The 12,439-nt window shown below is 41.0% G+C and overlaps 1 protein-coding gene across 2 annotated transcripts in view; it reads right to left on the reverse strand.

The window, feature by feature from the left end:
• The window catches only part of Kdm3b (lysine demethylase 3B), a 59,271-nt gene that overhangs the window by 41,720 nt on the left and 5,112 nt on the right, over nt 1–12,439 (reverse strand). For both annotated transcript variants that reach the window (XM_085699970.2, XM_085699971.2), the window contains exons 2-5: nt 5,438–5,605; nt 2,927–3,040; nt 1,307–1,412; nt 3–127 (exon numbers count right to left, since the gene is read on the reverse strand). In XM_085699970.2, the coding sequence (XP_085556096.1) occupies nt 3–127; nt 1,307–1,412; nt 2,927–3,040; nt 5,438–5,605 (513 nt within the window). The remainder of the gene's footprint in view (nt 1–2; nt 128–1,306; nt 1,413–2,926; nt 3,041–5,437; nt 5,606–12,439) is intronic.

Raw genomic sequence — 12,439 nt, forward strand, 5'->3', positions numbered from 1 at the left:
ACCTCCGTTATAGAAACCTCCATGAGACGGGTGATTGAGTCCTGACGGTTTACAACACCACACAGCCATACTTCTTCTCCTTCTGGCTGGTATATTTTGACCCTGTGACCTTGAACACTATAGGGACCTAGAGAAGAGAACAATTAGAGCTGAATGCTTGGGCTAAGCACATGAGTTAAACACTTAGCATTTTCTGTGCAGAGCTGAAAGGAACAATTTTTCATACTCAGTAGAATAAAAATAAAACAATGGGTTTTTTTCTAGTGAATTTTATAAACTTTTCATTTCTAAGGAATCTCCCAAGTCTCCAATTCTATCTTTTTAATCTACTCTTTTTCTAGTCTATTCTTATCTATTCCCTCAACCATAAAATTCTGAAAGGTCAGCCTAAGCTATAAAGCAAAACAAAATAAACTAGGTCACTAAGCTAAATGTGCTACTAAGAGGTAAAATGGTCATAGGAACAACAAATGACTGTTAATGTCCTGCTATCTGTTTCAGTACTGTTCAACTAATGGTAAAAATATGGGAGCTAGAACTTTACACTCTACCACTGACTAGGCTCAAAAACTCTAGCACACACTTCCCCTTTACTTTTGTTGTTAATGGACAAGTCAATGAATGGACTGCTTTATGCATATACTTTGCTGGTGTTAACAAGCTTTTAGCTCTTGAGAAATGCGCAAGTTGTTAGTATAAATAGAACATCAGCAAAGGTTTTCTCTAAGGGTGGTGTCTATATCATTAATGCTTTGTTTAGTATGTAGTTAACATACTATGTGGAAAACATCAAAACTTTGTGTTTGAAATACACAAAAGAAAGAAGATCTAGGGGTGCTGTTTTTGTCAGGACTATGAATTATTAGAAAATATAAAAATTTTAGGGCTGGAGAGATGGCTCAGTGGTTAAGAGCACCGCCCGCTCTTCCAAAGGTCCTGAGTTCAATTCCAGAAACCACATGGTGGCTCACAACCATCTGTAATGAGATCTGGTGCCCTCTTCTGGCCTGTAGGCAGAGTACTGAGAATACGGTATACATAATAAATAAATAGATAAATAAAAAAATCTTAAAAAAAGAAAAAAATATGAAAGTTTTATAAATTGAACCTTCTACCCAATGGTAGAAAGTGACATTGCAGAATACAATACCTATGATCATTAAGCATGATGGCCTGAATAAGAGGCTGGTTTTTGTTTGTTTTTCAATTTATTCTAGAAATTCAGCTAATTACAGACATTCTCTCCATCAACGGCTGACTGCCCATCTGATCTAGAGTCCAAGGATGGAAAACTGCTTGTTCTTACCTCGGCTGAATATCTCTTGTAGCTTTTGGTCACTGATCAAAGCATTAACTGTTTCTCTTAATGCAGCATGCTCTAAAAGAATCTGGTTTTGAGCATCTGTTCCCATCTGGCAAAGTAAAAGGAAACAACTGATGTTAAAATGAAAGGCAAGGGGCTGGAGAGATGGCTCAGAGGTTAAGAGCATTGCCTCCTCTTCCAAAGGTCCTGAGTTCAATTCCCAGCAACCATATGGTGGCTCACAACCATCTGTAATGGGGGCTGGTGCCCTCTTCTGGCCTGCAGGCATACACAGAGACAGAATATTGTATACATAATAAATAAATATTTTTTAAAAATGAAAGGCAATAAAACTTAACACATGAGAAAATCCTTTCCTAAAGAGTCCCCAAAGAGCATGAAAATGAATGAAGCAAGGATACAGAGAGGGAATGACCTCTGAGGAGGAAGAATAACAAAGAAGTTGCCATTAATAACTCATAGAATGTAGTTTAGGAAATATTGGTCTCGGGGCTGGAGAGATGGCTCAGTGGTTAAGAGCACTGACTGCTCTTGCAGAGGACCCGGGTTCAGTTCCCAGCACCCACATGGCAGCTCACAACTGTCTGAAGATCCAGTTGCAGGGGATCTGACACCTTCACACCAATGCACATAAAATAAAGTTAAATAAGCCATAAAAATATTAAAAAAAGGAAATATTGGTCTCAGTGCTCTCAATGAAAGAGTAAAACCTTCTAATCTACATGGGAAGTAGAAAAAGACAAGATCTCCTGAGTAAACTGGGAACCTGGAGATCATGGGCGATGGCAGAAGGGGAGGGGGGAGGAAGGTAGGAGAGCCGAGAAAAATACATAGCTCAATAAAAACAAGAAATATTAAATTAAAAAATAAAAAAATAAACACAGGCAGAAACTTCTGAACCGTTTCTCCAGTCAGTAGTATCTTTCTTAATGAAACTACCACTCAGATGATAGTCTGTTTAAATTATTCACATTCACTTTTCTATGTGTATATGTGTGCGCGTGCACATATCCTTTCAATATTTCATACTAGCTAGGAACCAGCTGTTACTCATTCCTGCTCATCTGCCACTAAACACAAACCTCACTAGGTTCCAGCTATGAGAGTCATATCAAACGCCATCTTAGAGAAGCCCCTTTTCAATTTATTTATTTGTGTGTGTGTGTGTGTGTATGTGTGTGTGTGTGTGTGTGTGTGTGTGTAACGTGAGCAGGTATCCAGGTATCAGGAGACAGAAGAGGGCACTGATTCCCCTACAGTTGGAGTTACAGGCAGTTGTAAGCCTAAGGTTATATATAGGTGTAGGGAACCAAATTCAAGTCCTCTTGAAGAGCAACAAGTGCTCTTACACTGCTGAGCCCTCTCTCTCACCCCAGAGAAGCCATTTTTCTTGAAGTCCTGGGTGGCTTTAGAGTGGAGGGGTGGGAGTACAGAAGAAAAAAGAAGCATCAGTCACCAAATGTATTTTTTAAGAAATTAGAAAACTTCAAAATGCACAGAGAAATTTATTACAGGAAGCAAGGTAATGAAAAAAGGATTTGAATCAACAAGGAAATTAACAATGAGGTAACTAATAAGCCCAAGATTAGATAGTGCAAATACCTGGAACAGATGCAGCCCATTAGCATCTGACATGAAACGCAGTTCTCGATCCACAAGGTATTCAACCGGCACCACAGAGCCCATACCCAGTTTATCTACCAGGGGAGTGAAAGTCTGTGGAGCACAATGACAAGAGGCTGAGGAGAACTTGGAAGTGAAAACAAGGAACAGTCAATTCCTCTCCGACTTCAGAGAAGCATATCCTCTCATCCTAGGGAACACAGACAAGCTAACAAACAAAGGAACATTTCAAACACTGCTACTGCTCACTGCTCACATTACCTCAGGAAGCAAACCAAAGGAGAATTTTTCCCTCTCTCTTTCTTTCGTCTTTTTTTTTTTTTGGGGTTCTTTTTTGAGACAGGGTTCCTCTGTGTAGCCTGACTGTACTGGTACTCACTTTGTAGAACAGGCTGGCCTCGAATTCAGAGATCAGCCTGCCTCTGCCTCCCAACTGCTGGGATTAAAGGTGTGCATCACCATGCCTGGCTATGTTTGCTCAGTATTTTCTAACTTCTGTTTGTTTGGTCTTTGGCTCAGGCTACCGACCAAGTTTGTGAAGAATTTATAGTAATCCTCCTTCCTCAGTCGCTTAAATGAGGGAATTATAGGTGTAAACCATCATACCTGGTTTTAATACTTTTATATCTAAAAAGAGAAAGTGGAATAAGAAATTAACCATTGTTGCCAGGCAGTGGCACACAACTTTAATCCCAGCACTTGGGAGGCAGAGACAGGCAGGTCTCAGTGAGTTTGAGGCCAGCCTGGTCTAAAAAGAGACTGTTTCACAGGAAAACCTTGTCTCGAAAAACCAAAAATGTCTGACCTTTAGCTCTCTATAAACTAAGAATGACTTTGAACTTCTAGGATTCTGGCTCCATCCTCCTAGGTCCTGGGGTTACAGGTGTGTACCAACATACCAGCTTTTACGTGATGCTTTACATAAAACCAGGGGCTTCATGCATGTTAGGTAGGTACTCTACCCAATAAGCTATATGTTCAAATCTCTTCTCCCCCATGCCTTTAATTATACTTATTTTCTGAGAGTGTATGGTATACTTAAACATGAATAGCAAGCAGCACTACAATACTTGTGATATCAGAGGAAACCCTACAGTAACTTGTTTTTCTCACACTATGTAGATTCTAAGGATCAAACTCAAGTTGTCAAGCTTATTGACAAATGCTGGCAGCCGTGTGTGTGTGTGTGTGTGTGTGTGTGTGTGTGTGTGTGTGTGTGTGTGAGAGAGAGAGAGAGAGAGAGAGAGAGAGAGAGAGAGCGAGCGAGCGAGCGCACTTTGAGATAGGGTCTCAATATGTATCCCCTTGCCCTTGACTCATATCAATCCTGCCTCAGCTTTCTGAATGTTAGGAATACAAACACACAGCACTATGACCAGGCACTCTTGTTTTCTGAGACAGTCTCACTATATAACCCACGGTCTTTAAATTCGTGATCCATCTGCTTTCCAAGTGCTGGTATTACAGGTATACACCATCAGACCAGCCTGGGCAAATCAGGAAGACACACTATCTGAAAGTGCAAGACAAAAAAAATATAAGGGCAAGCCAGGCATGGTGGTGCATGCCTTTAATCCCAGAATCCAGGAAACAGAGGCAGTTGGATCTGTTGAGTTTGAGGCCAGCCTGATAGACAGAAACCCTGTCTTCAACATCAACCAAACAACATCAACCAAACAAACAAACAAACAAAAAACCCAACAACAACAAACCAAAAAATTTATATTAAGAGATAATAGTATACCCAACAGATTGAATGTACCTTTTGGTTTACATATTATTTATTTTGGGTTAGTCACAGAACAAACCAGTGGGCAGTGGTGGAACATGTTTTTATCCAAGACTTGGGAGGCAGAGGCAGATAAATCTCTGTGAGTTTGAGGCCAGTCTAGTCTACAGAATGAGTTCCAGGACAGTCAGGGCTACACAGTAAAACCCTGTCCTGAAAAATCAATCAATCAATCAATCAATCAATCAAAATAAACCTTTCTTCAGAACATAGAGGAAAAGAACTGTTAATTTTTGCTTTGGTAACTTCAGAAGAAAAGTTTGGTAAAGACAAAGCATGTAGATATTTGCAATTTCTGAAGAGTTTACACTATGAGGTAAATATTTATAGGCCTAAGAGAAAAGATCAAATTGTTCCTATCTAATAAAAGTGATTCATTTATTGGGCTACATGATATAGCTCAGTGGTAAGGCACTTGCCTAATATATAAGATTTGATACCTGACACCATAAATAAAAAGAAAATAGTACAACAGGGAAAAAAATATCAAAATGCTTGCCTAATGTGTATGGGTCTGGGTTTGATAACCAGCATCGTATAAACAGGGCTGGGTGGCACACACCTGTAATCCCAGCTCTGGAAGGTGGAAGCCAGAGGATGAGTTCAAAGTCTGCCAAGAAGCCAGTCTGGAGTATACGAACTTCTCTCTCCAACTCATTCCCCTCCCCCAAAATAAATAAGCACAAATAAAAGCTACTTACTAGTGCTGGCCACTGTGCAACCGAGACACGCGCGCCCTGTAGAAGGACTGGGTCCTTCCGGGGTGCCCAAACAAGCGATCCTTCTAGCAAAAGTACTATTACTTCTTCAGCATGAACTTTAACCCAGGAGTGTTGCTTCCAGTTACAGCCGTCAAATTCTACAAAGATCTGCAAAAAGATATCAAAAACAATTGGAATGTCACATTTGGGGAGAAAACAATTTTCCTAGTTTTAAACAACAGACTAGGAAAATTTCCACAAACTTACTGCTAAGGTCATTTTTATTGATATTTTCTTTTACTTAAAAGATTAAAACAGGGCTGGACAGATGGTTCAGTGGTTAAGAGTTTTGCCTGCTCTTCCAAAGGTCCTGAGTTCAATTCCCAGCAACCACATGATGGCTCACAACCATCTGTAATGAGATTTGGTGCCCTCTTCTGGCCTGCAAGGATACATGCAGGCAGAATACCATATACATAATAAATTAATTAAATCTTTAAAAAAAAGATTTAAAAAAACCCAAATTTATTTAGGGTGTGGCACATGCATGTGGAGGTCAGAGGAAAACTTAAAGGAGTCTGTTCTCTCCTTCTACTACATAGGTTCTGGGAATAGAACTCAGGCTTGGGGGTTAACCTACTAACCCATCTCACTTTAATTTTTATTACATTTATTTAGTTATTTTGTGTGTATGTGCAATTGCCAGAGTATATACATGGAGGACAACTTGGAACCACTTCTTTCCACAGTGTGGTCACAGGGATTTGAACTCTTGGCAGCAAGAGTGTTTTATCAGCTGACCCAACTCACTGATCCAAGGTTTCCTTTTTTCTTCCCAGACAGGGTCTCATGTATCCTATACTGCTCTCAACTGAGATTACATTCATGTGCCATCACACCTGGTTTTATGCAGTACTAGGAATCCAGCTCAGCTCTGCATGGCAGGCAAGAAAAGTATGATAAACTAACAAAAACTAGAAGTTGGGAAGACGTTCAGTGGTTAAGAACACATGCTTTTCTGCAGAGCCCAGCTTCATTTTGTTTTCTAATTGGAAGATTTTTTGTTTGTGTTTGTGTTTTTAAGATCTATTTTTACTTTTAAAAACGTAAGCATGGCCTGGTGGTGGCGGCAGCCCACACCTTTAATCCCAGCACTCAGGAGGCAGAGACAGGTGGATCTCTGAGTTCGAGGGCAGCCTGGTCTACAGAGTGAGTTTCAGGACAGGCTCCAAAGCTACAAAAAAAAAAAAAAAAAACCGTCTCAAAAAAACAAAACAAGCAAGCAAGCAAACAAACAAACAAAATAAAAAAGTGTGATTCAGACGTAGTGTTCCACAACTTTAATCCCAGGCAGAGTCAAACTGATTTCTGAGTTTGAGGCCAGCCAGGGCTGTTGTACAGAGAAACTGTATCTGGAAAACAAAATGAAAATACAACAAAGGGTAGGGATGTGTGTGTTATGTATGTGCATGCAGAGGTGTAAGAAGCCAGAAATGTCAGATTCCCCTGGAGCTGGAGTTACAGTCAGTTGTGAGCTAGCCAACATGGGCGCTGAGAATTGAACTCAGATTCTCTGCAAGAGCAGTAAGTGTTCTTACTGAACCATCTGAACCATCTGAACCACTGAACCATCTCTCCATCTCTTTGTTTGTTTTAGTTTTTTTTCCCCTGTAGAAAGCAGATTTATGTTTTAGTTTTCTTCCTTTTTAAAAAAAGATTTCTGGGATGGAGACATGGTTCAACAGTTAAGACTATTGGCTGCTCTTGCAGAGGACTGGGTTCAATTACCAGCACCCACACGGCAGATCACAAATATCTGTAACTCCAGTTCCAGAGGAATCTCATGTCCTCATACAGACATACATGCAAGTGCGCTTGTGCACACATGGGTGTGTGTGATTAAAACTTTGATAACATGCCCCATGAGTGCAGATGCCTATGGAGTCCAGAAAAGACATCAGATCCCCTGGAGCTGGAGTTACAGGTGGTTGTGAGCGGCCTGAGGTGGGTGCTGGGAACTGAACTTAGGGCCTCTACAAGAGCAATACAGGCTCGTAACCATGGAGCCATGCCTCTGACCTTGAGACGGGTCTCTCTGTGTAGCCCTAGTTGTCCCAGAACTTGCACTGTAGACCAGGCCGGCCTTTAATTTAGGAGCCATGTGCAGCCACAAGCCAGTACACCCACTGCATTCCACTGAGAATGACACTTCTCTGATTAAGGCTGAGAGCAGCATCTATCTATGGGCATAAAGCATCGATTTTTATCAGATGCTTTTTTCTTCAATGAATGTATCACTTATTATATAGGTAATTAAGTTTAAAGGGAAAAATTAACTTTGAATTAGGTTGAAAAGATAAACTATGGAGTAGAGAAACTAAGACCATTCACAAAGAAATAAAATTAAAAAACAAAAAACCAGTAAGAATATATTAATGTGAAATTTATTTGAGATATTAGAGATGAGAACAACAGGATATGGGGATGACTGTCAGGGAGTAAAGGAAATAAAGGTTCATTATTAAGATTCTTGATTTTTAATTTTCCTTCCTATTCCTAAATGTGAATTATGTGCAATTTCACAAAACTGTAGGATAAAGTGAGTGATGAATTATGATTATGTGCTGTTTTCAAGTAAATAACCATTTCCTCTTTATAGTTTAATTTCTAAGCAATATCTTTCCATACCCACCTAATACTGAGTATATTAAATGTAAGGTAGTTGGGGTAACAGTGATAGTCTGAATAAAAATTCAAATGTGTACAGCATTTTGAGGAGCTATAAGAACAATGTTAGGTAGGGACTTGGACCCCAGCTCCCCCATGGTTCTGCTTTAGTCTCTCTGAGCCTGACTTCCTTTGTCTATAAATAGAAACAATAAAGACCTCAGAGGGTTGCCTGGAGCATTCATTCCCTAAGCAAGCTTGGATTACTTATTGGTCATGGTATAAACTGATAGAACCTTTAAAAGAGAAGTATTGCTGGACTGTGGTAGCGCACACCTTTAATCCCAGCACTCTGGAGGCAGAGGCAGGCGGATCTCTGTGAGTTCAAGGCAAGCTTGGTCTACAGAGTGAGTTACAGGCACAGGCAGCCAGGGCTGTTACACAGAGAAACCCTGTCTCGAAAAACCAGAGAGAGGAGGGGGAGGACGGGTGTCAGGTGTGGTGGTATATGCCTATAAGCCCTCTAGGTCTACCATTCCCAAAACACTAAAGCAGCATTGGGAGTTCCAGCAGGACAGCTTAGACTGTGATCATGCCTCAAACAAGACATGAAAACTTAAAGATGTATCTAAAACTCTTAACATGTAAATAAGCTGGTGAAACAACTCCTGTAATGATCTTAATTACCCCAAACACAGAGTAGTCTTTACAAAAATTATTATTAAGGTAATCATGGTGGTACATGCCTGAAAGTTGGCATTCAGGAGGCTGAGGCAGAACAGAAAGTTCCCACAACCTGAAGCTACACAGAGACCCTAGCTCAAAAAAAAAAAAAAAAAAAAAAAAAAAGGAACCTTGCTGCTAGGATTATAGGTGTATGCCACACTCCCTTTGCAGGATTGGGGGTGGGGCCCAGCCTTCATGCATGCTAGACAAGTACTCTACCAAATGAGCTTCATTCCTAGCACCAGATAGCTTAGCTAGAGCTGAGGTCAATATATTTATATTGAATCCACCATGCAACAAAATCTAGACTGAATCTGAAATGACTCTCTTGCCTCAGTCATGAGGAACAGGACATGCCACCACACCCAGTTTATCATTCCCCCCCACTTCTGAGACAAAGTCTCAATTGTGCAGACTTCACTGGCCTCAAAACTTATAGAAATACATCTGCCTTTGCCTAGCTTTACTATTTTTTTTTTAATAACATCATGTCGCCTAGGCTAGTCAAACAAAGGTGGCAAACTTTTAATCCTAACATTTGGGAGGCAGTCAGACAGATCTGAGTTCAAGGCCAGCCAGGGCTACACAGAGAAACCTTATCCTGAAAACCAAACCAAACCAAACCAAACCAAACCAACAACAACAAAAACAAAACAAAACAAAAAACCCAAAAAGCTGGGCATGGCAGTGCATATCTTTAACCTCATACTTGGGAGGCAGAGGAAGGTAGAGATTATCTGTGACTTCTGGGCCAACCTAGTCTACATAGAACTTCAGCCAGTCAAGGTTACATACTGAGCTTTCCTCGGAAAAAAAAGAAGAAGAAGAAGAAGAAGAAGAAGAAGAAGAAGAAGAAGAAGAAGAAGAAGAATTTTCAGTCCATACTGGTGCATACCTATAAGCCCAACAATCAGGAAGCTAAGGTAGGTAGATCATTAAGGGTTCACCTGGGCTGTCTTGAGAAAGAAATGGGAATAATGCAATGGAAGACAGAAAGCACTAGCGAATTAGTGAACCACAAACTGAGGGTTGCTTGCTATAAGATGTGCTCTGGGCCACATCTAATTTTCCTTGTCTAATTCTTCACACGGCAAAAATCCTTCTAACCTCGAGCAGGTAATAAGATTTTCATCTCTACAGATATATGCACCATTGTAAATTAATAACCTTGCATATGGATTTTCAAATCAGTCTCCAGAGAATTTGGTTAGTGAGTCAGTACCCTAGAGTCCCATTACCTACAAAGTCACTAAAAATATGGAGCTTATACCCTCTTGTAAAACTAGGAGGCCACACCACTTCAGTCACTACTAAACAATCAGGCAGGTTTCACTCATCTGAAGAACAAGAATAAAAGACACTTTAGCAGTGGGCATGATGGGTTTTGGAGGGCTTCAATACCACCAACCTACTGAAGGCAGTGGAAAACTGAGGAGTAACAGGTGTTAAGTGTCCCTCAGGCCTTGAGGCAAGAAAACCTACAGGCACACACCCACCACAGCTGTTGTTAAAAACACCAAGAGAATGTTTCTTATCTCATACTCTGGGTCTGTTTGTGAAGGGAGACTAAATCAACCAGAATAAGCTAGTAGAACATACAAGTGCTTACAAGCTCTTGGCAGATGAGGAGTTGGTGATGCGAATCCCTGGTAAACGAACAAGCAATTAAGAAGAGCGATCTAGCTTGAAGTGGCGCACCTGCAGCACCAGGCCAGGCCGCACCTGCAGCACCAGGCCAGGCCGGTCTGGTTCCGAAGTTCCAGACCAGACAAGGACAATGCTCTGTTTTAAATACAAAAGCAATACTTAACCAGGCACTGGGCTCACACACTGGGGAGGCAGGCGGAGGGAGAAGCAGATCAGTTACAGGCCAGCCAAGACTACATAGTGAGACCCTGTCTCAAAAAACAAACAAAGCAAAACTACAACAAAACCCCAACCCCAAAGCAAACCAAACAAACGCAGAAAGAGGAGAGCTCTGATTCTGTAGTGGAGGAAGGAGAAATAAGTGCTGTGCAGTGTGATGTGCGTGGACACAATGGGCTGCAAAGACGGCCTTCAAACTGGGCAGCAGAGCACACCAGATACTTCAGCAATTGAGAAGTTAAGGCAAGGGCTTCTCAAATTCCAGGCTACCCTGGGCTACAAAGCAACATCCTTACTAATTATTTATTTGTTTTAGCTGGCCTATACACTGTATAGCTCACACTGGTCTCAAATTCTTCCTCCTCAGGCCTCTGCTGGGATTAAAGCCATTCATAACCAAGGCAAAATAAATGTCTTAAAAATGAACAGAAGCCAAGAGTGTTGGTGCTTTCTTTTAATCCCAGAACTCAGAGGCAGGTGGATCTCTGGAGTCTAGGCCAGCTTGTACACATCAAGTTCTGGGTCTACATACCGAGACGCTGTCTCAAAAAAAAAAAAAAGGGGGGTGGGGGCTGAAACCTGGCAGTGGTGGCACACGCCTTTAATCCCATTACTCAGGAGGCAGAGGCAGGCAGATCTCTGCAAGTTTGAGGCCAGCCTGATCTACAGAATGAGTGCGTTCCAGGACAGTCAGCCAGGAAGGACTGTGTCACAGAGAAACCCTGTCTTAAAAAACACAACCCCCACCCAAAAAAGTGGGTCTGAGGTCAAGATGATAGGTGTTCTTAGAATCCAATTAAACACTAGATGTTCTTATCAAATGGGCAGACCCTCATTGCTATTTAAAGCTACTCTCCAAAATGCTAGGAATTATAGGCTTGCATCACCAGCCCAGTTTATATCTACAACTCTCTAAGCAAAGCAAGTGTGGCGGCTCAAAACCTACCTACACTGTTTCAAAACAACACACCTCTCTAAACATACACTGATCCACAAAATATATTTTATTTACTTTACATGCAGACAACACACATTAAAATAAAAAATAAGTCAACAAATCTTAAAAGTGACAAAATGGAGAGAAGGGGAACATGACTGGGGTAGGAAGAGCAGGGTAGCGGCAAGGACGTAGCTGCATGGTAGAATATTATTACTCAGGCAGGGGTTTGACCTCCAGCATCAAATCACAGACTCCATCATAATCAGGGCTGACAAATTTAGAAGTAGGTGGAAGGTAAGAATAATAGTTTCTACACTGGAAAAATGGTACTGGCATGGACCTGATTATAATAACATCATCTAGAAACAAAATGAGAAAGTAGGCATTTTATGGTTCACCTTCCCTACTATGACACAAAGAAAAAAGGTTGGTGTAGACATAGTAGGCAGCTTGGTGTGGTGGTCCATGCCTCTAATTCTAGTACTCCAGAGGAAGGGCTAACACAAGTGGATCTCTGTGAGTCTGAAGCCAGCCTTGCCTAAACAGTAATTCCAGACCAGCCAGTGATATAGAGACCCTGCATGAAAAAAAAATTGGGGTGTTGAGGGGGAGAGAATAGATACACTTTCACTCCTCATAGACTTCCAGATAAAAGTCATATGGTACTAGCCAGAACAATGCTATAATTATTTTCTGAAATCACAACAAAGGAAATATTTTAGAGCCATTCTTAGAGTCTGAAACAGAAATAAAAGATTAAAAATTAAAGCATTAAGGCAGATATCCTTTAATCCTTCTTGAGA

Source organism: Myodes glareolus, chromosome 13 (genome assembly GCF_982192425.1).
Source record: "Myodes glareolus chromosome 13, mMyoGla1.1, whole genome shotgun sequence".
Classification (NCBI taxonomy): Eukaryota; Metazoa; Chordata; class Mammalia; order Rodentia; family Cricetidae; genus Myodes; species Myodes glareolus.